Genomic DNA, 27,613 nt, shown 5'->3' with positions numbered 1-27,613 from the left:
TAAAGCACTACTTTGGTTCATACTGTAAATTGTTTATTGAAAACAAAAGTGACTTTTCTTTAAGAAAAATAGAGTTGAATTGAGGATATTTACATTGAGTACAAACTTATAACATTTGTACATATAATCAACCAATGCAGGTAAGTGCACATCACTATATTCATCCCATTATGGGCTCTTCAACAGTGATTTTTATTTTCAAATGCATTTGGACTCTTTTACAAAATAAATGCATAGTTCAATTTCTAATACATTGTAAAACAGTTTAATTTGTCAGAACAAAATCAGTTAAAATACTGAACTAAAATATAGATTTTATGTGCCAACTAAAACTTATGGCTAAAAATACAATTAGAAGTACTTTTGAAGCACCATACCTACAGTGTGATTCTTCATACTGATTTTAAAGCAAATAAGAATTGAACAAAGAAGTGTAATGACTGAAAGGCAGTACTGTTCGGTCCACATGTATGTACAGTGAAGTGTAGCAGTAACACTGATTCCAGAGGATTGTGTGTGTTGTATTTTTAGTGCCCGGCAAACTTCAGGCTGCAAGTATTAGTCTGCCACAAGAGTCTGGCCCTACAGCTCTCAGAGCCGACTGTCTGCTAGTAGTGCCTGTATTAGGCCCAGTTCAGAGTACAGATAAAACACAGAAGTGGAGACACCTGTCTGATAGGAGCATTGTGGAGCTTCATATGGTCTCTGTAGTGCTCGAACATGAAGAGCATTTCACTCCCCTTCACCACTAACCTGGGAAGGAATAGAACAAAATGTATATTTGCTTTACAAAACAGAGTTGTCACATTACTATGCTTTTTGTATATGGTAGAAAAATTGTTGACCAAGTTCATGTTTCAAAACATTCTCTCCCTTTTGATATAAAGCTGTGCTCTATTCATTAGGTGTACCGTAGCTCATTTTCAAAGATGCATTATGGTACATTACAAGCTCAAAACATGTTTCAACAAATTACAATTATGATAAGTGGATATTTGCATGACAATTAATCGTTACCCCAAATGTAATAATGGTCACAGCCCTAGCTCCCCGTTTGACAAATTCAGTGAACAGAAACTCCCACGTACGCTACTCACTGTCGTCATCGGAGTCGAAGCTGAAGAGGGAGGAGCAGGTATTTTGGGAAAGGTGTTTCTCCAGTTCCTCGGTGCTAGTGAAGGAGGAGAAACACTTGGAGCAGCGCTGTCTTTGAGGGGCCTCCTTCTCAGCCACCATCTCCTTCTTCCCCACCACACTCCTCTTTACCGCAGCCTTACTCTTTTTGCCAGGCCCGCAGGAAGTGACCTCGCTGGGCTTCCTGCGCTTGCGCATGCTGAGGGCTGCCTCGGTCAGGTATGTAGAGGGGGGCGGGCGGATGAGGGGAGCTTTGGCCAGTGGTAGGAAGGAAGGATCCTCTAGTTTGAAGGTCTTGTGTTCCGCGATTACTGGTTCCTCTCCGCCAGGCACCACCTGAGCCAAACTGACGATATTGTCCACGTCCATCATAGTCATTGGCTCAGTGATGTTTTGGAAGATTCTGGGATGGGGGTGTGTGGATGTGGTGGTTTGGGATGGGGGTGTGGGAGAGGTGGTAGTGGTGGCAGGGACGGCTGTCTTGGGGGCTTTGTCTTTCTTATCCTTTTCATCATGGCCATTGATGAGTTTCAGTGTGCAATGATTAGGAGGTGTGGTGACAGCACCATGAACAGTGCCTGGAGTCTCCACTGGGCCGTCATAGTCGTTACCATTGGTGTCTGACTCCGGAGTCTGCCCCTCCTCTTTGGTAGCGCTCTGCTCCTCTGTCGGCTCGTCATTAGGCTGGCCCTGGATGTAATGCCTCCACTCGTGGTCATGGAGAGAGGGGAGGCAGGAGAAGATCAGCCCACAGCCGGAGTACCCACAGGGGGCCTGGAAAGGCAGGTGCGTATCCATGTGCTCCCAGAGTAAGTGGGTTCTGGAGAAGCGCTGGCCACAGTTCAGGTGGAGACACACCTGTTTCAGAGGAGCATCATGGATCTTCATGTGTTCTAGGAAGTGCTGGTGGTTCCACAGGTACCTGGAACAGAAAAGAATAGAGACATAAGCAACACCATTTTCAACAGGCCTTAATTTACCGGCTCAACCATCTATGGGATGGTTCCCCAGCCTAATCATGGAGAGCAGTAGATTTGGTGTTCTCACTGGCTTCTGCAAGTCGTGTCTCAGGCCTGGCCTGAAGAACACCTCAAGGTTGAAATGTTGTTTTGATAGAAATAATTTGACAGCAGTGTGTGGAGTCTCCCTCTTTTCACCTGTTACAGTGAAGGCACTTCTCATGAGGATTACAGCGCCTGCTTTTGGGAGTAGGCGTTTCCCTCTGCCCCCTCCACCCGTGCACTGTCACATCTTGGCCCTTCGCCCTCTGTTTCCAGGGGGCCTCGCCCTCAGGGCTCAGCTCTGTGGTAGCGCCCTGCTCCAGCTCGTCTTTAGACTGGGGCTGGGTATAGTGCCTCCACTCGTGGTCGTGGAGAGAGGGGAGGGTAAAGAAGATCTCCCTACAGCCGGAGTACCCACAGGGGGCCTGGAGAGGGCGGTGAGTGTCTATGTGGTCTTTGAGCTCCTGGGCAGTCTTGAAGCGTTGGCCACAGTTCGTGTGGAGACACGCATGTTTTAGAGGAGCATCGTGAAGCTTCATGTGGTCTCTGTAGTGCTCAATCACCAACAAGAGCCTGGGGCACAACAAGAAAAAGATGGAGACATAAGTGACACCATAGTAAAGTTGGAACCCCCACCCCACCTAGATACATTCTGGTCTAGTTGGAGCCTACATATTTTTCTGTGCCTTTGCATCTGACCTGGGAAATAATCTGTGGGGAAAGACCCTTCTTACCTCTGGCAGATCTGGCACTTCCCCTTCCCCCACTGGAAGGTCTTGTCCAGGACGGCTGCGTCCTCCCTGTGGTAGGTGACAGCGTGTCTCAGCAGCGATGGGCCGATCTTCATAAAGATGCTGTCACAGCCCTCTGAAGGACACAGGTGGTACTGCTTCTGCTTCCCCTCCTCCTCTCCTCCCTCGCTCTCCTTCCCAGGCACCACCTCTCTCACGATCACCACTTTGTCTTTCACAGTCACCTGTTCATCAGTCACTTCCACAGACTTCAGGTTGTCCGTGTCCATTTTACACTTCTGGGTCTTTCTGATCAGGTTTCTCAGGTTCTGGATGATTCTACTCTGCTTACTCACCACCGGCTTGGCTTTAACACGTTTGGGTTTAGGAGGCTGGTCCGTCGGAGTCGAGGGCTCGGTCAAGTTCTCAACGGGTTTCGCTTCGTTCTCTGAGGCTTGATTAATATTCTTTGAGGAATATGTCTCCCCATTGACAGCGGGTTTGACCTTAATGTTGGCTGTGGAAGTTCTCAGTTCCTCTATGTGCTCTAGAACGTGTTCCTTGGCACGGTTGTACCTTTGGAAGTGTTTACCGCAGAAGACACAGCTGAGCCTGGTCTTTCTCAGCTTCAGGTGGGCCAGGGTGTGTCTCACCACGTTGCCTCCTTTGAAGAGTTTCTGGCAGTGGCTGCAGTGGAAGCGCAGGTGTTTGGAGCGTACTGGAGCCTTGCCTGGCTCAGTCTCTTCACCCTGTAGGTGCAGAAACAAGCTGTTATGCTGTCAAAGTGGAGAGGTGATATTCACAGAACCGGGTGTACTAGATAAACACTAAAGAGCTCTGGAGGAAGGTTAAGAATACATTATAGATGAATGAATCACTAGATTTTTTTTGCTCCAGATAACACTAACCTGAGTGTTTGAGTCTGATCCCGCCTCTGTCACTGTGAATTCACTTTCTCTAGAAAGTAGTTCCTTAGCAGCTGTCCCTTTGGAAAGTTTGGCGTAGATGTGGAACAGTTTCAGTGGACACTCCTCCATCTCCAAGGCTGGACCATCCAACTCTGGGTCAGTCTGCTCACTGGGACCTTCTAAAACCTTCACACCTGAAGGCTCTACTTCTAAAGGCTCTACTTCTAAAGGCTCTACTTCTAAAGGCTCTACTTCTAAAGGCTCTACTTCTAAAGGCTCTACTTCTAAAGGCTCTATGTCAGAAGGCTCTACTACTGAACGTTTGGAGTCTAAAGGCTTTGCGTCTGAAGGGTCTACCTCTGAAGGCTCCACTTCTAAAGGCTCCACCGCCGAAGGCCCCCCTGCCGAAGGCTCCACCACATAAGTCTCTACGTCTGACTCTGGTTTATACTTAAACGGTCTCTCACCATATACACCATTAGGCTGTCCCATGTTAACATATTTCTCAGACTCACTGTGCTGTTGTTTAATACGAACACTGGGTTCTAGATGACTCTCTACCACTTCCTGGTCAACAGGCACTTCATTTTCAGGGAAGGACAGCTCCATGCCAGATATAGTCCGACGATAAGGTCTCTTACTCTCCCTTCCCTGCCTCATCTCTCTCTTATCCTCCTTTTCATGCCCCCTCTCTTTCCCCTCCTCTCCCTGTCTCTTACCCTCTCCTCTCATTCCCTCCCGTCGCTTCTCCCTCATTCCCCCTGGGGACATGTTCTCCGTCTGTCTGGTCATCTCCAGGAGCAGCCATCTTGGTTTCCTGCTGCGTCTCTTCAGGATCTTGTTCTTCACATGTCTGGCCAGGTATTCTCTCTGCCGATTGGCCGGTAGCTTGGTGGAGCTTTCAGAACTGAGATTGTGAATGAGGGAGTACTTAATGTCTGGGTCGTCAGCATACTCAATATCTGACCTACAGTTTCTTCTCCTCCTCCTCCACCTCCTCTTCCTCCTCCTCCTCCTCCTCCTCACAGGGAAGTCCTCTGTCTGTGACTCAGGAGCATCCCCATTCAATCCCTCTTCAGGTTCCTGACCTACAGTGTCAGAGCTCTCCAGTGCTGTGTTGGTGTGTGGGTGGAGGTGGGAGGCGTCTGTGTGTATTCTGCATGTCTCCTCCTCCATCCAGTAGCTTGGTATCCACTCCTCCTCCACCTGCTCCAACTCCTCTTCCTCCTTCAGCTCATTGAGAGCATCCCTCATGGCCTTGTCAGTCATCAGCTCCAGACAGTGGGTTCTCAGGGTCAGCAGATTCCAGAACTCTGGGTCAAAGAACAGACCTTCCTTCAGCACCTGGACCAGGACAGAGTTTTCTCTAAGTATTACATTGTTATTACAACATGTATCCTCAATGAGGATATCCAACATTTTCTTACATAGAAAAAAAATACATAGCCCAATGGGCTTTGAAATGCCATACTGTACAATGAAATACACTTTTGACAAACGTACTCCCCGGTGCCCCTCTCTGACCTGTAGGATATAGAAGCGGATGTTGGTTCTGACATGGGTGTGCTGGGGGTGTGGCTCCTCATCGGGGTATGTGTAGAGCAGATACATGGTCTTGTAGGCCTCCATGCTACGTTCCAGACAGAACACCAGCAGGGCACAGAGGCGACATACCTCCAGGTCCCTGGGGAGCAGGAAGGCGATGGTCTTACACAGCAGACAGCGTGTTACAGGGTCAGACTGGAGGTCTGTCTGTAACGCTGTAGCACAAAGCTCCACACACAACGGCACTCCCTCACTACCCATCTGGCAAAGAAATAAGAACACTGTGTTACATTTAATTATGTAAATAGCAGAACAACAAAGTTAATTTCTAAGTCAGGGTAAACTAGGACTATAAGCAAACAAGAGAGTCAGATGTGTTGGTGGTTGGCTGTACACTCACCTCTGCTGTGATGACTTTGATGAAGGGGAAGATGGCGCTGGCGTTGATGGCGAAGACCATCAGCTGGCGACACTCAGACAGAAATCCCTGCTTAGAGGGATGGGCCCTGAGGTACAGTCTGCTCCACAAGAACACCAGATCCCTGTATGAACACAACATTCTATTATGTTACAGTACTGTATTATTACTGACCAGATTTAGTACAGTCGTGGCCAAAAGTTTTGAGAATGAAACAAATATTAATTTTCACAAAGTCTGTTGCCTCTGTTTGTATGATGGCAATTTGCATATACCCCAGAATGTTATGAAGAGTGATCAGATGAATTGCAATTAATTGCAAAGTCCCTCTTTGCCATGCAAATGAACTGAATCCCCAAAAAACATTTCCACTGCATTTCAGCCCTGCCACAAAAGGACCAGCTGACATCATGTCAGTGATTCTCTCGTTAACACAGGTGTGAGTGTTGACGAGGACATGGCTGGAGATCACTCTGTCATGCTGATTGAGTTTGAATAACAGACTGGAAGCTTCAAAAGGAGGGTGGTGCTTGGAATCATTGTTCTTCCTCTGTCAACCATGGTTACCTGCAAGGAAACACGTGCCGTCATCATTGCTTTGCACAAAAAGGGCTTCACAGGCAAGGATATTGCTGCCAGTAAGATTGCACCTAAATCAACCATTTATCAGATCATCAAGAACTTCAAGGACAGCGGTTCAATTGTTATGAAGAAGGCTTCAGGACGCCCAAGAAAGTCCAGCAAGCGCCAGGACCGTCTCCTAAAGTTGATTCAGCTGCGGGATCGGGGCACCACCAGTACAGAGCTTGCTCAGGAATGGCAGCAGGCAGGTGTGAGTGCATCTGCACGCACAGTGAGGCGAAGACTTTTGGAGGATGGCCTGGTGTCAAGAAGGGCAGCAAAGAAGCCACTTCTCTCCAGGAAAAACATCAGGGACAGACTGATATTCTGCAAAAGGTACAGGGATTGGACTGCTGAGGACTGGGGTGAAGTCATTTTCTCTGATGAATCCCCTTTCCGATTGTTTGGGGCATCTGGAAAAAAGCTTGTCCGGAGAAGACAAGGTGAGCGCTACCATCAGTCCTGTGTCATGTCAACAGTAAAGCATCCTGAGACCATTCATGTGTGGGGTTGCTTCTCAGCCAAGGGAGTGGGCTCACTCACAATTTTGCCTAAAAACACAGCCATGAATAAAGAATGGTACCAACACATCCTCCGAGAGCAACTTCTCCCAACCATCCAGGAACAGTTTGGTGACGAACAATGCCTTTTCCAGCATGATGGAGCACCTTGCCATAAGGCAAAAGTGATAACTAAGTGGCTCGGGGAAGATAGCGGAGATAGCGGTCCTGCTGCTGGGTTGTTGCCCTCCTACGGCCTCCTCCACGTCTCCTGATGTACTGGCCTGTCTCCTGGTAGCGCCTCCATGCTCTGGACACTACGCTGACAGACACAGCAAACCTTCTTGCCACAGCTCGCATTGATGTGCCATCCTGGATGAGCTGCACTACCTGAGCCACTTGTGTGGGTTGTAGACTCCGTCTCATGCTACCACTAGAGTGAAAGCACCGCCAGCATTCAAAAGTGACCAAAACATCAGCCAGGAAGCATAGGAACTGAGAAGTGGTCTGTGGTCACCACCTGCAGAACCACTCCTTTATTGGGGGTGTCTTGCTAATTGCCTATAATTTCCACCTTTTGTCTATTCCATTTGCACAACAGCATGTGAAATTTATTGTCAATCAGTGTTGCTTCCTAAGTGGACAGTTTGATTTCACAGAAGTGTGATTGACTTGGAGTTACATTGTGTTGTTTAAGTGTTCCCTTTATTTTTTGAGCAGTGTATATCACAGTGTTACTGAGCAGATGTAGTACATAAAGTATATATATCACAGTGTTACTGACCAGATGTAGTACATGAAGTATATATATCACAGTGTTACTGACCAGATGTAGTACATGAAGTATATATATCACAGTGTTACTGACCAGATGTAGTACATAAAGTATATATATCACAGTGTTACTGACCAGATGTAGTACATGAAGTATATATATCACAGTGTTACTGACCAGATGTAGTCATGAAGTATATATATCACAGTGTTACTGACCAGATGTAGTACATGAAGTATATATATCACAGTGTTACTGACCAGATGTAGTACATGAAGTATATATATCACAGTGTTACTGACCAGATGTAGTCATGAAGTATATATATCACAGTGTTACTGACCAGATGTAGTACATGTCTCCGTTGTGTAGCTGTTGGCTGAGGAAGGCTTTGCACAGAGACAGCAGCAGCTCATCTTTCTCCTGGCTCTCTGCGTTACAGATTATCTCTACTGCGTCTCTGCCATCTATCTCAGCCATCTGAGGGAGGAAACAAAACCATGAGTCCATGCTGATGATGCTCATTGTCCATCAACCTACTCTGATTAGAGAGACTGTCTGAAGATAGAGTGAAAGGTAGTTATAGATAGTTGCTGTACCTCCTCGTGCAGGTGTTGGTGTAGTGAGGCCTTGTACAGGCAGGTGAGGTAGGCCTGGTGGAAGAACAGGTGCCTCCACACCTCTGGGTACTCCAGGCAGCACTTAGCCAGGGCCATGGCCTCCTGCACGCGCTCACAGGCCTGCAGGTACCGCACACGCAGCTCAAAGAACACTGGCTTCTCTGAGCTCAAATACTTCTCCACTTTAACAGGGAGAGAGAATGGGAGAAGGAAGAGAGGAAAAAGGAAGAGGGGGAGAGGAGATAAAAGACAATAAGAAATGCATAGGAACCTCACAAACAAAAAAACAAACAGAGAATGTGTATGTACCTTCTGTCTGTGTGAGGGCTGTGTCTTTCAGGATGGCTTGCAGAGCGGGTCTCTCCCAGGGACCGCCATCTTTGATGATCTGCCTCACCTGCAGCAGGTACACGTTCCTGTGTCTCAGCAGGCGGCGATGGCAGGCCTACAGAGGAGTAATAAAAAAATAAAGATAGTCACACACTCTATATATAAACTCCCAGTAATTTATTGGGTAAATCACCAACGTTTCGGCATCACTGTGCCTTCTTCAGGGTCAAAGAGGAGGAAATGGGACTCACGTTAACACAGTGTACATGGATCATCATGATGATTGCACTCAGTGAGAATAAAAACATGACACTTTTTTGCCTCACCTGAAAAGAGGCTAATATGTCCCTCAGGGGGGCCTCTAGGAACTCCTCTTTCCCGAAGAACAACATCAGCTCAAAGAAGCTCCTGAAAATGACATTTACACACACACACACACAGTGCATTTGGAAAGTATTCAGACCCATTCCCTTTTTCCACATTTTGTTACGTTACAGCCTTATTCTAAAATTGATTAAATACATTTTTTTACTCAATCTACACACAATACCCCATAATGACAAAGCGAAAACAAGTTTTTAGACATTTTTGCAAATGAATTACATTTGAAAACAGATACCTTATTTACATAAGTATTCAGACCCTTTGCACCTTAGCCAAATACTTTTAAACTCAGTTGTTCACAATTCCTGACATTTAATCCTAGTAAAAATTCCCTGTCTTAGGTCAGTTAAAGGCTGACCACACCGCTCGCGTCGCGTACGCAAGCGTTGCAAAATAAATTAAGAAATCTATGTTATTCAATTACTGCGCGCGCCAACGAGCATCTGCGTTGCCAAGGGCTAAAATAGAAATCAGTTCCATTTCTGACGCAGATTGCGCTGCAAGTCCTGCCTCTCCCATCTCCTCATTGGTTTATAGAAGCAGGTACCCATGTGCCATCTCCTCATTGGTTATACCCACGTGGGTGACTGAAAGACAAACAAGGTCAGTGGCGGTAATGCACCTAATTTATGAAAGTTGCCAATCGCAATATAAAGTCAAGAGAAGAAAAAGCCTGGAAGGAAGAGAGATGACTAGAGACGATTCGGTTGACTGGTTTATGTGTGGATTAATTGACGGAGTAGAAGACCTTGTGCATTTCAGGTAAAATAACTCAATGTTTATATCCCAGGACAAATTAGCTAGCAACAGCTAAATAGGATAACTTAGCTAGCAAGTGCAAGCTAGCTAGCTACATTGCCATAAAGGTTTAATGCTTTTCGACTTGTCTCCAAATTAATGTAATTGGTTCAGTTTGTTTTGATATTTTAACCTGCGTGTGGTGATCGCGTTTGGTGTGGGGGGACAAAATAAATGTATGCGCTTTGGATTTCCCGTGTAAGGATCTTTAAGCTTTAACTTCCTGACTGATGTCTTGAGATGTTGCTTCAATATATCTACATAATTGTCCTACCTCATGATGCCATCTATTTTGTGAAGTGCACTAGTCCCTCCTGAAGCAAAGCACCCCCACAACATGATGCTGCCACCCCCGTGCTTCACGTTTGGGATGGTGTTCTTCGGCTTGCAAGCCTCCCCCTTTTTCCTCCAAACATAACGATGGTCATTATGGCCAAACAGTTCTATTTTTGTTTCATCAGACCAGAGGACATTTCTCCAAAAAGTGCGATCTTTGTCCCCATGTGCAGTTGCAAACCGTAGTCAGGCTTTTTTATGTTGGTTTTGGAGCAGTGACTTCTTCCTTGCTGAGCGGCCTTTCAGGTTATGTCGATATAGGACTCGTTTTACTGTGGATATAGATACTTTTGTACCTGTTTCCTCTAGCATCCTCACAGGGTTCTTTGTTGTTGTTCTGGGATTGATTTGCACTTTTTGCACCAAAGTGCGTTCATCTCTAGGAGACAGAACGCATCTCCTTCCTGAGCGGTATGACGGCTGCGTGGTCCCATGGTGTTTATACTTGCTTACTATTGTTTGTACAGATGAACGTGGTACCTTCAGGTGTTTGGAAATTGCTCCCAAGGATGAACCAGACTTGTGGATGTATGCAAAACAATTTCTGAGGTCTTGGCTGATTTCTTTTGATTTTCCCATGATGTCGATCAAAGAGGCACTGCGTTTGAAGGTAGGCCTTGAAATACATCCACAGGTACACCTCCAATTGACTCAAATGATGTCAATAAGCCTATCAGAAGCTTCTAAAGCCATGACATAATTTTCTGGAATTTTCCAAGCTGTTTAAATGCACAGTCAACTTAGTGAATGTAAACTTCTGACCCACTGGAATTGTGATACAGTGAATTATAAGTGAAATAATATGTCTGTAAACAAACTGTGTATATATACACACACATATATATATATATATATACTTTCAGAGAACAGTCGTGCTGGATAGCACATTGTAGAAAGAGAATATTCAAGTCAGCTTTGTACAGTGTGGGTCAGCATTACATGATGAAAACCAAACAAGTACTTACAAAGCCAAGCTGCTGAGAGCATAACAGACGTGCTGACAGTCATCGGGGTAGGCAACAGTGGCTCTGGTGAAGCAGGTCAGAGCCGTCCGCAGCACCTTCAGCTGGGGCAGCGGCACCTGCCATCTCCCTGTGTGCACCTCTACCAGCTTTACAGAGAGACAGTCAGACAGAGATACAGGGGCTGTGATTGAGATACACAGGCCAGTGCAGATTATTGAATCCGTATGTCATTAGTTGTTGTGGTTCCTGAATTCTGAAATATTAAAACCTTTTTTCAGGTGAGGTATTGTAGAGATCTCAGCATCTGTGCAGTCGAGACTTGTGTAGCTGGCTAGCAATCTAGATTTTAGACCATGTGGCAAGGGAATACTTCAGGGAAGAGTGCTGCTCATCTGAAATGTTTTACAGTAGCTAGCTCAAATTGGGTTTCATTGCTTGTTAGATGTGCTGGGTAGTACCACCTCAAGACTTACTATAAAATCAAGTGACAGCGCGCCTTATTTGTCAATGTTTTTGACAAGTGGAGTGAGCCAATATATTTTTTGCATAATCCTCTCTTTGACTAGACTACTGACGTTACATAAAATTCAAAAGGCAGTAAGGCACATTTCCTCATATGAATAAATTCAACGTTTTTGCTTACCGTTTCATACACATCTGTGTGGTTTTACTATGAAGATGATACGTTTAATTCGTAACTACATCCATCGTAAAAAAGACATTGATTACACTCGTGGTCATTATGTCAACAATATCTATGTTTTTGCCACCCGTTATAACTAATTGGTGGCGCAGTCCGTTGCTGTTTTCATGTTATCCAGAGCGTTGGTGACTGGAACTGTGCTGCTGGCAACAATTTATTACGCTTTTTTGTAGACGTTTACTGACACCCGCCATATTCAATGGTGCGCGAGTGCTCTGAAATTGGAGTAGATTGACAATTCTTGCTATGTCCATTGAAACGCACAATGACTATCCCACTTAGCTAAGAATGATGTGAATAATCAAGTCAATAAACATTGGTTAGTTATTTAATATACTGCATGGCAAGTTCAATGTATTATTATCCAAATAGGTAACTAGGGCGGCAGGTAGCCTAGTGGTTAGAGCCAGTAACCGAAAGGTTGCTGGATCGAATCCCGTCATTGCATATAAGAAATTGTTCTTAATCAATAGGGTAGGGGGCACTATTTTCACCTCTGGATGAAAAGCGTGCCCAAAGTAAACTGCCTGCTACTCAGGCTCAGAAGCTAGGATACGCATATAATTAATAGATTTGGATAGAAAACACTCCAAAGTTTCTAAAACTGCTAAAATAATGTCTGTGAGTATAACAGAACTGAAATGTCTGGCAAAAACCTGAGAAAAATTCATCCAGGAAGTGGGATTTTTTTATGTTTGTAGTTTTCCATTGACTGCCTATTCAGATCCATTGACTTAGAACTGAAATTGCACTTCCTATGGCTTCCACTAGATGTCAACCATCTTTAGAAATTGTTTCAGGCTTGTATTCTGAAAAATGAGGGAGTAAGACCACTCTGAATGAGTGGACACTGCAGTGTCCCAGAGGTTTTTCATGCGCGCGACCGAGAGTGCGTCTTTCTTGTTTAACATTTATTTTAACGAAGCTTTTGTCCGGTTGAAATATTATTGATTATTATGACTAAAAACAACCTGAGGATTGATTATAAACATTGTTTGACATGTTTCTACGAACTTTACTGATACTTTTCGGATTTTTCATCTGCCTGTTGTGACTGCCTTTGAGCCTGTGGATTACTGAACAAAACGTGCGAACAAAACAGAGGTTTTTGGATATAAAGAGGGACTTTATCGAACAAAACAAACATTTATTGAGTAAATGGGAGTCTTGTGAGTGCAACCATATGAAGATCATCAAAGGTAAGTGATTAATTTTATCGCTATTTCTGACTTGTGTAACTCCTCTACTTGGCTGGTAACTGTTTGTAATGGTTTGTCTGCTGGGCGCTGCTCTCAGATAATCGCATGGTATGCTTTTGCCATAAAGCCTTTTTGAAATCTGACAGCGTGGTTGGATTAACAAGAAGTTAATCTTTAAACTGATGTATAACACTTGTATGTTTTATGAATTTTTATCATGAGTATTTCTGTTTTTGAATTTGGCGCTCTGCAATTTCACTGGATGTTGGCCAGGTGGGTCGCTACAGTCCCACACCCCCTAGAGAGGTTATTAACTGACTTGTCTGGTTTAAAAAAAAAAAAATTGCTTACATACTGCTGAAATGCTATTCGTAGCTAACAAATTGTCAGCCAACATAGCGTGTAATGTAACTTGTTTGAAAAGTCATTACATTTTCTTAACATTTGTCATTAGTCAGTTCTCGTTAAACTTTGGCTGTATATTTTCCGCCATTTTCTTCAAAACTGAAAACGATGTGAAGCCACGCCCATTTCCTGAAGAATGTGTGTATACTTCATAATTTGGCGAATTTAGTACACAGGAACTTTTGGCATACTCACTACATCCATACTATGACCAATAAGCATACTATATAATCAGTGCGGGTTAGTATGAGTATTCGAACACAGTTCTAGTTAGTTTCTAGTAATCTCTCCTAGTTCAGTCTTCTTCTTTAGATTTTATATGGCATTTGGCAAGCAACTTCAAGGCGCATCAACCGACTGGACTGGAGTGTGGACCTCATTCATCTGTCAATCACCCACGTGGGTATATCCTCCTAAAAACAAATGAGATGGGAGAGGCGGGACTTGCAGCGCAACAAGCGTCTAAAATAGAACCAAGTTCTATTTTAGCGCCTGGTTACGCAAATGCTTGTTGACACACGCGAGCACTTTGGATGAAATTATTGAATAACATGCATGTGTAAATTTATTTTGCAGGCGTTGTGGTCAGCTTGTTACGCAGCAAGTGGCAATAGATTTCAGGAACTCAGCTCCTTACCACTGTGAGGTAACTGTCCAGAACCACATTTGTAAAAGATGGCCATTATTTTATTATGAGTGTGCCAGTGGACTTATGGTAAGTATGCTTTACTGAGAAAGTGTTGGGATCAGGTACAATTACCCACCCCTAAACGAATATTTATGAGCAATTCCCCCCACCCACAACTTCTCACCTTAATGCATTATTTTCTTTTTCTTGGAGGGGTTGATCTCAACGACGCGTATCCAGTCGTTGAGATCTGATTCTGCGCAGCGCAAGATGAGACCGGCATATCATCAATCAACCACATTTCTCAAATACTTTGGGGCTAAATTCCAGCAAAACTTGGGAGAAGGGTGCAAGTTCAGCCTGCAGTTCAGAGCGATCCTGCATCTGCAGGAACCCCTCTAAACTTATATTGGTACATGTTTATTAAGCTAAGACAGGCGGGAGCGCCCCAGTGCAGTACGTGGTGTTCATGCACAATGTTGGATATCAGCCGCAGAGAAAAAGGAGCGGGGCCGACAACAGTAGCTAGCTAGCTAGCCATACACTAGTAGACAGTGTCCTTCATCCCGCCTGTCGGGCACTGTTTTCCCGCAGTTCTGTTAACGACAGCAGGTGATCGGCAGGCTGGAGCGAAGGACACTGCTAGTTTATCCAGCTAGTCCGGTACACAGCAGGCGGGGGCTACCTGTGGCTACACCGTGTGCTAACTAGCTATGTGCGCTAGCTAACTAACACATGGTGTCGCTAACTAGCTACCTAGTTAGCTAGCACACGGCATCGCCCCAGCCTGCTATTCTAGTGGGAGGCGGGTGCTACCGGTAGACAGTGTCCTTCGTCCCCGCCTATCAGGCACTATTTCCCCATAGTTCTGTTAAATACGATGAGGGCCATCTAGAACACGGTGTCGCTAACTAGCAAGCTAACACATGCTATCGCTCCAACCTGATGTTCTAGCGGGAGCAACCGGTAGACTGTCCTTCGCCACTGCCTGTTAGGCACTGTTTTCCAGCATTTCTGTTCCGCAGAAGAAAAGGACACTGTCTACCAGTGTCGATCCCGCTAACTAGCAAGGAGGACTTCGGGAGGCAGGGGATTAAAAAACCTCAGATAATACTTTTATTTCTCACATTCAAAAGTGTCACAAGCATGAAGATGTGACCGGGGGGTGGCCTAACTACTTACAAAATGCGTGCTTCTGACGAAGTAAGGTACCTTAACATTTAAGGTCATTTCATAAAACTTGAGGCTCACTAGTTGCTCATTCAACATATTTGCTGCTACTTCAATCAGTCCCGTTTTAAAAGACTCCCTTATCTGTTTTACATTCCCTGAGACCAACCAGAAATGATTTCTTGGCCAAATATTCCCAGATTTTTATAAAACAGCCACACACGTGGGCTCTCGTTTCTGCATCACCAAATTTTGCGTGAGGCAAAAAAGTAGGCTACGTGTGTTTCTATTCGCTCGTTCGGTGCCGCGGGAGCAAGGCTGTAGTGGAGCGCTTCTCACAATGGTGCTCATTTAAAGTCAGATCAAAGCTGCTGAATCAATGACAAAACATGTATTTGTACTGCTCTAATTACATTGATAACCAGTTTATAATGAAATAAGGCACCTCTGGGGTTTGTTGGTGGTATATGGCCAATATACCACGGCTAAGGGTTGTATCCAGGCACTCCGTGTTGCAGTACGCTTAAGAACATGTGCACCCCCTCGGGCCTTATTGCTTAATTAACACCATCTGCTGTAATTTGTTTTGTTTTTTAAATGAAGATCTAAATGCATATTCCCATGAAACTAATTTGAGATCAAATGATTGACATGCAGATGCAATTTGGACGCTTCACGTGAAGAATTGTCATTCATGATTAACAGTGATGGCCCATTTTGAAACTAGGTATGCCTTACTTGGTGTTTGGGGGTATTAAAAATAGAGGGCGCTGCCGTTTTTTTATTTTATTGATGTAGGCTACAATGTCCCACATTCATCCTGTTGTTCATCCTATTTTAAATGTGGTTACCCTAGCTTTTTGCCAACAGACATAGCTATGTGACAGCTTTAGCTAGCTTATCATTAGACAACTGGCTAAATGTAAACACGGTATTAACATATTAGCGAAGAAAAACGTATTACAGCACAGCTAGCTACATGCCAGTTTATTGTCATTTTAGCTAAACTTGTGGACACAATCAGTAACGTTAGTCTTCTCCACAGTGATAGGTAGACAGTTTTGCATGCTAGCTAGCAATCCTAGGTTGTGTTCGTAAATTCAGAGCGTTGTCAGATTGTCCGTTCATAAATTCAATGTCCCACATTCATCCTGTTGTTCATCCTATTTTAAATGTGGTTACCCTAGCTTTTTGCCAACAGACATAGCTATGTGACAGCTTTAGCTAGCTTATCATTAGACAACTGGCTAAATGTAAACACGGTATTAACATATTAGCGAAGAAAAACGTATTACAGCACAGCTAGCTACATGCCAGTTTATTGTCATTTTAGCTAAACTTGTGGACACAATCAGTAACGTTAGTCTTCTCCACAGTGATAGGTAGACAGTTTTGCATGCTAGCTAGCAATCCTAGGTTGTGTTCGTAAATTCAGAGCGTTGTCAGATTGTCCGTTCATAAATTCAGAACGTTTCGCCACAGATTGAACAATGAGACAGATATTTTACCGGGTGTATAAATGTGAAGCATTTGGTTGGCGTTTCCACACACTACCAAATATCCTGCCGAGACGAAACCCAGTAGCAAGCAGTGGGAGAAGATGGATTTTGGGCGACATTCTGTACATTTTCTCATCGATGAAACATTTGATATCCATACAGTTCAGAAATGTAATCTGTAACAAACAGTGGACTGCGTGTTGTAGACTTTACTATTCTCAATATATATCTAACATTGTAAATGGTGTTATTTAGGAGTGCAAGGGCGAATCGTTCCCTAACGGAAATATGCAAATAAATGCTAGAACGCGCCAATTGGATCCCGCTAGCTCGTTCTTGGCTCTGCCCATCTCCTTGCTTGTTCTGCCCACTAGGATTTATTTGCTCCCATTGCAAACGACAGGTCAAGATTTGGTTACGCTCTCCGGAGCGTACACTGGATGCTGTGGCCAAGGAGTAGGGTTGATCAGAGCGTTCTGGCCTCACAACAACAACAACAGTCAAGCACCCAAGCTAAATGAGCTTGCTAACATGCTACTTCCAGACACAAATGAGAGAACACCTCACTCTGGCCATTTTAATCACCCCAGCAGAACTGGTTAAGCTGTTATTTAGAGCGGTGGTGACTGTGCTGCTAAAAACAATTTAATTGCTGACGTTTACAGTACTGACACCGGTCATATACAACGGATGTTGCGCGTTCGTAAATTCCTCATTCTTCGAGAGTGCTTTGAATTCGGAGTAGATAGCTAGAGTGAATTTACGAACGCACCCATAGTTAGCGTGTAACGTTACATAGTGGTAGCCAACTCAAAGAGAAATAAAAGCTCTGTGGGGTAACGTTATAGCTAGCTAGACCAGTATGGGTTGACTAAATTTGCGATGAATGCTAATTAATTAATGCGATGCCACGTAACGTTGGCTAGTAAAGTAATGTATTTGCTATCTACAGTAGCTGAACTGCCTTGCTTCGTACTGCAAGCAACTGGCTAACTTACTTAGTAGCTAGCAAGCTTGGCGTAAGAACTCGCCTCTCTCCCAACTAAAACCAGGAATTGGCGTGATTTAGCTTACCTTACAAAACTCGGAGCAATATTCTTTGCTTTGTACCGAAGAATTGTCGTTAGAGTATATGTACAAAGTCTCCAGTTCCAATTCTAGCCTGTCTGTTTCCAAATCACTTTCCCCCTCCGCCATACTGTCTCGTTTACCTTGCACATAAAGGGCCTACTAGCGGATAGGTTGACATACTACAACAACTAATATCCTGGATCTAGATTGGATAAAAACTACATCAATATGAAGGGTTATGAGAAAGCAAGGCAGTTGCTCGTAATGCTTTTTAAAAATTTTATGACCAGGCATTAAACAGCATGAAATCTTACGGACTGTGCATGGTTTATTTTATTAAGTGCCAAAGTGATGATAAACTGCTGGAATGGGTAGACAACAGAGATCAATACACATGGGTAAAGCCAGTGCTTGCTTGACTTGGGCAGGAGCTCACGAACTGAGTACCAGCACCTCAAATGTTCTTCTGCTGGAGTTCCTGCATCTCCTAGAATATTAGCTCAAAAGTATAGAGTTCCTGCACATAAATATAAATGGTATGTAGAGAGAACATTCCTCATGTCACCATGCAAAGGGCAGTTGATGTCCCTCTCAAGAATCTCTGCCCTGCCAGGAGTGGCATCACTATCCACATACTACAAAGCAACGTGGAATGTCAAAGCACAATACAATAGGCAGAATAAGACAATACAATGCAAGTGATCCCAAATAGAGGAGAATACATGATTCAGACAGAAAGACATACAGTCGTTGATTGACGAGATTAGTTTTTATATAACTGAGAAATTATTTTGGAGGCAGTGATTTGGGTTACGAAGCACCTTTGGCTCTCAGCTTGGATAGCAGCATTTCATTCTTACGACACTCCTGTAAGAAAGAGTATTGGATTAATAAAGCAACGTCAGTGTTTCACTTTATCAGTTTAGAAGGGAAAATGCAAAAATAATTTAAAAATATATATAAAAATGTTTTTTAAAAATCAGCTCTGGGAGACTACGGTAGAACACATTCATAAAACAGTTAACTAGTTCCGTCATGTTTTACCATACATAACCAGAATGCGGTTCTCTCTCAGGCCTCACCTCTTTGAAGTCCTTGACAGTTTTGAAGTAGAGCCTCTGTTTGTCCAGCAGCTCCAGGTACTCATCATTCAGCTGGTCTCTCCTCATCTTATTCTCCTGCTTCTTCTTCTCCATCTGTAGACCAGAAGGCATCACCAATATGCATCACACAGCACTGTCATATTTAAGTGTTTTTCACTAGGGCCAGGAGGAAAGCACCTGGCGTCTTCAGCTCAAGCTGTCATTAGGCAGCGGACGGTGAAGATAAGAGAGATGGTTAGTTACTGTACTCACCTTAATGCGGCTTTGTTTGATTCCCACCACTATCTGCTCCATCTGTCTCAAGAACTGTTCCTTGGCCCCCAAAGACGCCATCGCCCTGAGCAAGACAGAAGACCACGGCTTAGACAGGAGGTAAACCTGCTGGACTCCATTACCCATAATACAAAAAGCAGGATAGGTTTATAAAGGGTAAATTGTGAAAATACTCACTGTTGGAAGTTGTCATGGATGGAATTCAGCAAGTTCACCTACAGAAACAGATCAACACGGGGTGGCAGGTAGCCTAGTGGTTAGAGCAATGGGCCAGTAACCGAAAGGTTGCTAGATCGAATCCCCAAGCTGACAAGGTAAAAATCTGTCGTTCTGCCCCTGAACAAGGCAGTTAACCCACTGTTCCTAGACCATCATTGTAAATAAGAATTTGTTCTTAACTGACTTGCCTAGTTAAATAAAAAAAACACAGAAGATGATTACCATGAGTAAACAAGCTGATTTCAGCTGCAATGGCTCTATGAAATTGATGCCCTCTCCTCTTACCTCCTTCTCCAGGTATACCTTCTTGTCATCTAATGTGTTATACAAGGTGAATAACTGCTTGGTCTCTTTATGTGTTGCTGAAACTAGGGGACACACACAAAAGTAATGTTTCTTTGATGTAAGAATTTGTTAACAAATCAATAAGTGGTTGAGGCTAAGATACCTACCTTGGCCATAGAGCTCAATGAACCTCTTCTGATACTGGTTCAGTTCTTCCCTGCTCGGCACCTCGTCCATCTTCCTCTGCAGGATGGCGATCTCACGGTTCCTCCGAGCCTATCAGAGAGTAGCCCTCAGGTCATGAGCAAATAAAGGACTTGATAAGAGGACCACTATTTGCATGCTCCAAACAGAATACCTAAGTGAATTCAAATTGATTAAGCAGGAATGAATCCTGCTACAGCAGTGTGCATTGGTGCTTTTACCATCAGCAGTCTGATCTTCTGTAGCTTATCTCTGTCTGTGTTGTACTGCTTGTCGATTAGCTGACTCCTCTCCTTAGGGAGAGAGTGAGAAAGAGGGGGAAAGAAAGTCAGTCACAGTGTAACATTTATTAAACATAGACAAAAAAGAGTTAGCTGGTCTTGGGAGTGTATTACCTTCTCGTCCTCCGTATCATCTCCTGACTCCATCTTCAGGTCCTCAATGTTCTGCTGCAGGCGAACCATCTCCTCCTGGGAAAAAATTGCACTACATGTTAGTTGTTTTTCTCTTACCAGGAAATAAGGGAATTACATCACAAATACACCTGTGAAGTAGGTCCATTTCAAACTTAAATCTAACAAGTCATATATGGACGGACTATGACAGACGAGCTAAATTACTTCTATGCTCGCTTCGAGGCAAGTAACACTGAAACATGCATGAGAGCATCAGCTGTTCCGGACGACTGTGTGATCATGCTCTCCGTAGCTGATGTGAGTAAGACCTTTAAAACAGGTCAAGGCCGCAGGGCCAGACGCATTACCAGGACGTAATGCGCTGACCAAATGGCAAGTGTCTTCACTGACATTTTCAACCTGTCCCTGAGTGAGTCTGTAATACCAACATGTTTCAAGCAGACCACCATAGTCAATGTGCCCAAGAACACTAAGGTAACCTGCCTAAATGACTACCGACCTGTAGCACTCACGTCTGTAGCCATGAAGTGCTTTGAAAGGCTGGTCATGGCTCACATCAACACCATTATCCCAGAAACCCTAGCCCCACTCCAATTTGCATACCACCCCAACAGATCCACAAGATAATGAAATCTCTATTGCACTCAATACTGCCCTTTCCCACTCATCACTAAGCTAAGGACCCTGGGACTAAACACCTCCGTCTGCAACTGGATCCTGGACTTCCTGACGGGCCACCCCCAGGTGGTAAGAGTAGGTAACAACACATCCACCACACTGATCCTCAACACGGGGGCCCCTCAGGGGTGCATGCTCAGTCACCTCCTGTACTCCCTGTTCACTCATGACTGCATGGCCAGGCACAACTCCAACACCATCATCAAGTTTGCTGATGACACAACAGCGGTAGGCCTGATCACTGACAACAATGACACAGCCTATGGAGTGGTCATCAGAGACCTGGCCGTCTGGTGCCAGGACAACAACCTCTCCCTCAACGTGATCAAGACAAAAGAGATGATTGTGAACTACAGGAAAAGGAGGACCGAGCACGCCCCCATTCTCATCGCCAGGGCTGTAGTGGAGCAGGTTGAGAGTTCCAAGTTCCTTGGTGTCCACATCACTAAACAAACTATCATGGTCCAAACACACTAAGACAGTTGTGAAGAGGGCACGACAAAACCTATACTTAGGAGACTGAAAACATTTGGCATGGGTCCTCAGATCCTCAAAAGGTTATACAGCTACACCATCGAGAGCATCCTGACTGGTTGCATCAGCTACACCATCGAGAGCATCCTGACTGGTTGCATCACTGCCTGGTAGGGCAACTGCTCGGCAACTGACCACAAGGCACTACAGGGGGTAGTGCGTACGGCCGAGTACATCACCAGGGCCAAGGTTCCTGCCATCTAGGACCTCTATACCCGGTGGTATCAGAGGAAGGCCCTAAAAATTGTCAAAGACTCCAGCCACCCTAATCATAGACTGTTCTCTCTGCTACCGCACGGTACCAGAGCGCCAAGTCTAGGTCCAAAAGGCTTCTAAACAGCTTCTACCCCAAGCCATAAGACTCCTGAACAGCTAATCAAAGGGCTACCGAGACCCCTCTTTTACGCTGCTGCTACTCTCTGGTTATCTATGCATTGTCACTTTAACTCTACCTACATGTACATATTACCTCAATTAACTTGACTAACCGGTGCCCTTGCACCTTGACTATGTACCGGTACCCCCTGTATATAGCCTCGCTATTGTTATTTTACTGCTGCTGTTTCATTATTTGTTACTTTTATTTTCAACTTTTTTTTTTACTTAACACTTATTTTTCTTAACCAACAATGCTTCAAGAAGTTTAAGGGCTTGTAACTAAGCGTTTCACTGTAAGGTCTACACCTGTTGTATTCGGTGCATGTGACAAATAACATTTGATTTGAAAGTATGCAGACTCACTCTACAATGTGTCCGGAACTCCTGCTCTTGGTGCTTCAGGTTCTCATTCATGCCTACCAGAGCCCTCAGCTTCTCCAACAGTCTGTGGCACACACAGGGAGGATGAGAAAAGTCCAAAACACCTGTATAATTTCAGAAAGAAAGAATGCCCTAATGATTTGGTCTGTATGTGCAGCACTCACCCAGTATCAGCCTGGCCCTCAGCCTCTTCCAGGGCACTCAGCTCTTTCTCCAGTCTCTCTGTCTGCTCTGTGGCCTCCATCAGTTTGCTCTTAGCTTCCACACACGCTGATTTTACCTCCAAGTGTTTGGCTTGTAGCTGAAAACACACCAAATACACATACTTTTAATTACTTCTGACAGGAAGATAAAGTGCATCATATCCTTCCATTTAAGAAATGCATGGCTATTTTACACAATGTTCTATGAAATTCATAAAGTCCAGTCGTCACCTCCTCCAACTGCTTGGTCTTCTGTTGGATCTGTTTGTTAAGAGAGGTCACTATCCTACGGTGCTGCTGGACTGGCCCGTACCGCTCTGGACGGTCCTCTGCAGACCTCTCCAACTGATGGAAATGTGTATGTGGAAACACATTTAACTACACACTGTGGCATTGACTTATTCTTTAAAATATGACAAATATTTTATGATTGCAGTTAACCATTTAACCCTGCTGTGGGAGTTGCTCACCTTCCCAGCATACTCAGATGCTATCTGTTTAATCTCCTCAGACTGCAGCCCAACTATCTGTCCCACTGTGCTAGCCGTTAGCCTCCCCTGTATTGATGTTACATATTAAATCAAATAACTTTACACAGTAATCAACCACACAGTAAAGGCACTGGCAAAGGGAAGAACTAAAGCCATGCCTACCTCCTCAGTCACCATGGCAGCCATGCTGGTCATCAGTGTTTTGATGCACAGCTGAGAGGATGTATCACAGAGTCAGGGACATCATCACAAAGAGGGATGCATTTCTGTAGTATTGGACATGGGGCTACGGTTAGGTTTAGTGATGTGACCTCACCTCCTCCGCTGCCTGCAGGTCCTCCTCCTCCTGCGACCCCTCTGTAATCCCTGGGGGTGTGGCCTGAGAGCCTGGCATCAACAAGGCTTTCCGTTCCTCTGCCTGTAGGGAACAGGGGGATACCATCTTTCATCGTGGTTTCACTTTCTACTATAGCTACAGTTCACAGAACACCTATGATCCACCCTGTAATATTGGTTGTAATGATCGACCTCCTGTCCCTGTCTTCATCATTCTGTAGTTATAGGCTTTGAATTCATATAATGCTACAATTAACTTGACAAATATGACAGTAATTTCAATAAATCTCACCTGGTCCTGTTTTGTCTGCTTGCTGAATCCATACCGTCTAAAACACAGGCGTAATAAGTACTTAAATCACTGTTAGGCACAGGAGGTTGGTGGCACCTTAATTGGGGAAGACGGGCACGTGAAAATGGCTAGAGCGTTATAGTGGAAAGGTATCAACAACATCAAACACATGGTTTCCATGTGTATGATGCCATTCCATTTGCTCCGTTTCAGCCATTATTATGAGCCGTCCTCCCCTCAACAGCTGTAAGGATACTGGTACATGAAAGGAACACATAACACATGTATGCACACACTAACCCACTCCATGCTTTTTTGAAGTTTTGTACCCTCTTCTGTATTGAAACACACACACACAACAAGCATTCATGTGAAACACTCCTTGCAGTGAATGAGACCATTTACATACTTACAGAAGGTAATCTGACATTCTAATATAAGGATGGATGAGACACAGGAAAAGAATAGGAAAATGAAAGGAACACAATTGTCAAATGGGATGAGATCACATTGGTTCTGATTCTCAATGACAAGGTAAAGATCTATCGTTCTGCCCCTGAACAAGGCAATTAACCCACTGTTCCTAGGCCGTCATTGTAAATAAGAATTTATTCTTAACTGAACCACCTAGTTAAATAAAGGTAAAAACATATTTTTTTAAAAATGTGAACATGTAACATGGACTGTGGAGAAAGTTGGATATGGAGAGATGGAGAGAGACAGGCAGCCTACCTTCCGTACTCCAATAGAGTGGAGTGAACCCTGGACTCCTCGTCCAGCAGCGCTCCTGCTTCAACCTGTCTCTTGTATTTCCTATGAGGTTTATACACTTCCTGTCAATACCAGAGGAGAAAAACAACATGCTGTGTGGTTTTAAAGTTTCTATACTATTACAAGGGGGGCCTTTAAATCAAATCAAATTTCATTTGTCACATGCTACGTAAACAACAGGTGTAGACTATATTTATTTAACCTTTATTTAACTAGGCAAGTCAGTTAAGAACAAATTTTTATTTACAATGACGGCCTACACCGGCCAAACCCGGACGACGCTGGACCAATTGTGCCCCGTCCTATGGGACTCCCAATCACGGCCGGTTGTGATACAGACCTGGAGACAAACCGTATCGAGTCGAATCGATGAGGTAATTGCGGTAGATATGTATATATAAGCAGAATTGGTCAGAAGCCTGTAAAACGACTGCTATCCACTGCAGCACCATCTTTATGCCATCTATATTGTAAAGGCTCATGGAATAATTTGACCCAGACATGGCATGTCAGCTTCATGTCAGGGAGTCACTCACCAATACATCTAGGACTGCTTTCACAACCTTTTCCTTCCTCTGGAGGAAGTCTTCATCCTAGGATGGAGGGACAATACAGGGTGCATAAGACAGGGGTTTATTCAATGAAAAGTTCAGAACATTGCACTTTGAACATTGAACATTGCAGCACAAATGTAATGAGTAGAGCTGGAGTTGAATATCCCTGCCATGGAGCCACCCTACAATAACAGCACTCACCTCAGGAAAGCTGTGTGTCTTCTGGAACTGAGAGACAGAATAGGCTCTCACATAGTCTCCCATCTCCTCCCTCGTCTCTATGGCCCTCTTCACCAGCCACTGAAGATCATACAACACAGGCAATGAATCAGACATGAGGTCACAAACCAAGTGTGATACTCTATTACAAAACTCTAATGTCTAGGAATACACACCTGTATCACTGGAAATATATGGATGAAATCCAGCCCTTGGATCTGATGGGGCTCCAGGCGATGAGGGCACTTCATTTTGGGCAGAACAGACACAATCTTCTCTGTGAGAGCTCTGCAAAGAGATACACAAGTTCATCCAACATCAGTTACACTGGTCCAGCAACATCACTAACAGTAAACAAAATAATGCTATATGTTAGCTACTTACATTTTCTGTCCAATAGTTGAATTCTCCTGGAACAGCAGATCCACATCAATGTCAAAGTTACATGTTGTGATGCACCATGTCATCCCTCCAACCACCTATAAAAATACATGGTTCAGGGAATGGAATTAGAAAGGGTAGCAAGGAGATGGTAAACTAGGAATCAAAAGCCTGCAGAGCTTCAGGAGGTTTGTAATGTAAGTCGGTTCTCACCTTGTCAAAAGGTCCCAGTCCTTTTATTCGGGCTCTGAAATATCCAGCAGCAAGCAGAAGTTCCAGGATTTCTGCTAGCCTGACACTCTGCTCCTCGTCCTCCCTTGTTTCAACCTGCAAGCCACAGTTGCTAACATCAGTTGCTTTATTTAGCAAACTGCGAATTCGCTAACTTAGCTCCAGTAGGCATCTAGCCAAGTGGCAAACCCAGAAATGTTTACATTGCAATGTTGTGTTGTTATATTATGACAGAAACCGCACCATATTAGGAAAAATGACAGACTAAAAATGATGTTACCTGAATAAGATTGCCCTCTTGATCATATTGAGCTCCTATTTTCGAACCTGTTCTCGCTCTGTGGAAAACAGACGTGGCCGCCATGTTGGACTGTGGTGTGTAGTTACATGACGAAAGCATATGACTTTGGTCTTAATTCTTGAAAAATTGTGCGTTCAGGATGTAGCTGTAATCTTTATACAAAAAGTAAGCTAACCTCACTTAGATGTCGACTGCAACACGGCCACTGTCGAGTGATGGGAGTCGATAAAGTGATTATTGAGTTAACATTTAGAAAAACAAAAGGGAACAATGTTGCATGTGAATCGCTGCAGCGGTTCTAAACGTTGCAATTCCACTTTTGTCCACTGGAGAGAGCTCTAATGCCACTACAGATTATATGGAAAGGCTGACACGATGAAGCTCTAGGTCTGAAGCCTTTCCAACATCATTGCATCTTTCATTTCAACAGGGTTGTCAGTATTCCTAGAGACAAATAAATCATGCACGTTGTGATTAATGATCCTCAGTTGTTGAAGTCATGTAAGGAAGCAGGACCATCAAGTACACATCCTGTCCAATGATCCTGCCATAGGCCTATAATGCAAACCATCAGTTTGTCACACAAAACGTAAAATCTATTTGCTGTGTGTGTGTGTGTGTGTGTGTGTGTGTGTGTGTGTGTGTGTGTGTGTGTGTGTGTGTGTGTGTGTGTGTGTGTGTGTGTGTGTGTGTCATCAACCATAAGCTGCTCTCAGATCCAGTGTTCATCTGTCATGGGGAGATATTCTCAATAGGGCAAAAGTGTGTCCTCTCCTCGACTCATCTGTCCTCCTTTCCAACGTGACCCCGAAAACCGTTAAGTGGTTGTCATATGTAGGAGAGCATCAATTAGTTAATAGGTGAACAGAGAGTAGTTTGCTCCTCTCCTCGACTGCCTTCTTCTGGCAGAGGATTCTCCAGTGTATCCTACATGGAAGAGTTTTAAAATCCGCAACAAACCCTTTGAAACATATATTTTCTCAGAGGTGAAAAGCATGCACATATTTAAAAACAATATGCTACGTATCTTTTTATCCATAAAATGTCTAGCACAACTAGCTAGATGTATTTAGGATTTAGGATTAATTTTTTTTAGGATTTAAATCATAATTTACCTGATGGCATGCTAGAGGAGTGTGTGTGTGAGAGAGAGAGAGAGAGAGAAAGCGAGAGAGAGAGAAAGAGAGAGAGACACTAGAACGCTCCCATTTAACAACTTGAGTTTTTGAATTCCTTCTGCCTTTGTCTTCAGTATGCTTTTTGTTACAAAGAATAGATTTACCATATTTATAAATAATACTGCGCCATTGTATAAAAGAACCGCCATTACAGAGCGGGTTAGACCTTCACATAGGTGTGAGTGCTTTGGCAGGCACCTGATGTCTCTGTATTTCACATGAAGAAAGCTAAGATAACTGAGCTAAACGACTATCGCCCCATAGCACTCACTTCCGTCATCATGAAGTGCTTTGAGAGACTAGTCAAGGATCATATCACCTCCACCCTACCTGACACCCTAGACCCACTCCAATTTGCTTACCGCCACAATAGGTCCACAGACGACGCAATCGCAATCACACTGCACACTGCACACTGCCCTAACCCATCTGGACAAGAGGAAT

The 27,613-nt window shown here is 44.1% G+C and overlaps 2 protein-coding genes across 6 annotated transcripts; both read right to left on the bottom strand.

Annotated features, from left to right (window-relative positions):
• Positions 1–22: 22 nt before the first annotated feature.
• On the bottom strand, positions 23–17,870 carry LOC120058402. 4 transcript variants are annotated; one of them, XM_039007036.1, is made up of 13 exons: positions 17,745–17,870; positions 11,067–11,212; positions 8,910–8,991; positions 8,563–8,698; positions 8,233–8,435; positions 7,977–8,113; positions 5,720–5,861; positions 5,299–5,580; positions 3,775–5,118; positions 2,870–3,615; positions 2,292–2,708; positions 1,089–2,056; positions 23–753 (listed from the first exon to the last, which is right to left on the bottom strand). In XM_039007036.1, exons 1-12 carry the CDS (start codon positions 17,865–17,867, stop codon positions 1,090–1,092), a joined length of 4,725 nt encoding a protein of 1,574 aa, XP_038862964.1. In that variant the 5' UTR covers positions 17,868–17,870; the 3' UTR covers positions 23–753; position 1,089. The 4 variants fall into 4 exon arrangements, with proteins under 4 accessions (XP_038862964.1, XP_038862965.1, XP_038862963.1 ...); XM_039007037.1 differs by having other exon boundaries at positions 1,098–2,056; XM_039007035.1 differs by having other exon boundaries at positions 23–2,056.
• Positions 17,871–18,056: 186 nt separating this feature from the next.
• LOC120058401 (coiled-coil domain-containing protein 93-like) lies at positions 18,057–26,294 on the bottom strand. Of its 2 annotated transcripts, XM_039007034.1 has the most exons (22): positions 25,971–26,291; positions 25,673–25,786; positions 25,463–25,557; positions 25,255–25,366; positions 25,061–25,159; positions 24,842–24,898; positions 24,267–24,367; positions 23,535–23,571; positions 23,223–23,324; positions 23,069–23,119; positions 22,886–22,972; positions 22,647–22,760; positions 22,377–22,513; positions 22,195–22,276; positions 20,221–20,295; positions 20,047–20,118; positions 19,789–19,897; positions 19,622–19,704; positions 19,295–19,332; positions 19,097–19,181; positions 18,824–18,937; positions 18,057–18,608 (listed from the first exon to the last, which is right to left on the bottom strand). In XM_039007034.1, exons 1-22 carry the CDS (start codon positions 26,088–26,090, stop codon positions 18,552–18,554), a joined length of 1,941 nt encoding a protein of 646 aa, XP_038862962.1. In that variant the 5' UTR covers positions 26,091–26,291; the 3' UTR covers positions 18,057–18,551. The 2 variants fall into 2 exon arrangements, 1 of the variants encoding a protein (XP_038862962.1); XR_005478008.1 differs by lacking the exons at positions 18,057–18,608; positions 19,622–19,704 and having other exon boundaries at positions 18,905–18,937; positions 25,971–26,294.
• Positions 26,295–27,613: the final 1,319 nt, after the last annotated feature.

Source organism: Salvelinus namaycush, chromosome 13 (genome assembly GCF_016432855.1).
Source record: "Salvelinus namaycush isolate Seneca chromosome 13, SaNama_1.0, whole genome shotgun sequence".
Taxonomy (NCBI): domain Eukaryota; kingdom Metazoa; phylum Chordata; class Actinopteri; order Salmoniformes; family Salmonidae; genus Salvelinus; species Salvelinus namaycush.
Note: the sequence above shows the minus strand (reverse complement) of the source record. Positions and strands in the feature narration are given on the sequence as shown.

Coding starts and splice junctions, on each gene's coding strand:
- LOC120058402 (XM_039007035.1), bottom strand. CDS start 17,867: ATGGCGGAGGGGGAAAGTGATTTGGAAACAGACAGGCTAGAATTGGAA. Junction 5,862..7,976: donor GGAGACATGTACTACATCTG/GTCAGTAACACT, acceptor GTGTTCATACAG/GGATCTGGTGTTCTTGTGGA. Junction 2,057..2,291: donor AAGTGCCTTCACTGTAACAG/GTGAAAAGAGGG, acceptor TTTCTGTTCCAG/GTACCTGTGGAACCACCAGC.
- LOC120058401 (XM_039007034.1), bottom strand. CDS start 26,090: ATGCTTTCGTCATGTAACTACACACCACAGTCCAACATGGCGGCCACG. Junction 25,160..25,254: donor ATATATTTCCAGTGATACAG/GTGTGTATTCCT, acceptor TATGATCTTCAG/TGGCTGGTGAAGAGGGCCAT. Junction 20,296..22,194: donor AGTTCCGGACACATTGTAGA/GTGAGTCTGCAT, acceptor ATTTTTTCCCAG/GAGGAGATGGTTCGCCTGCA.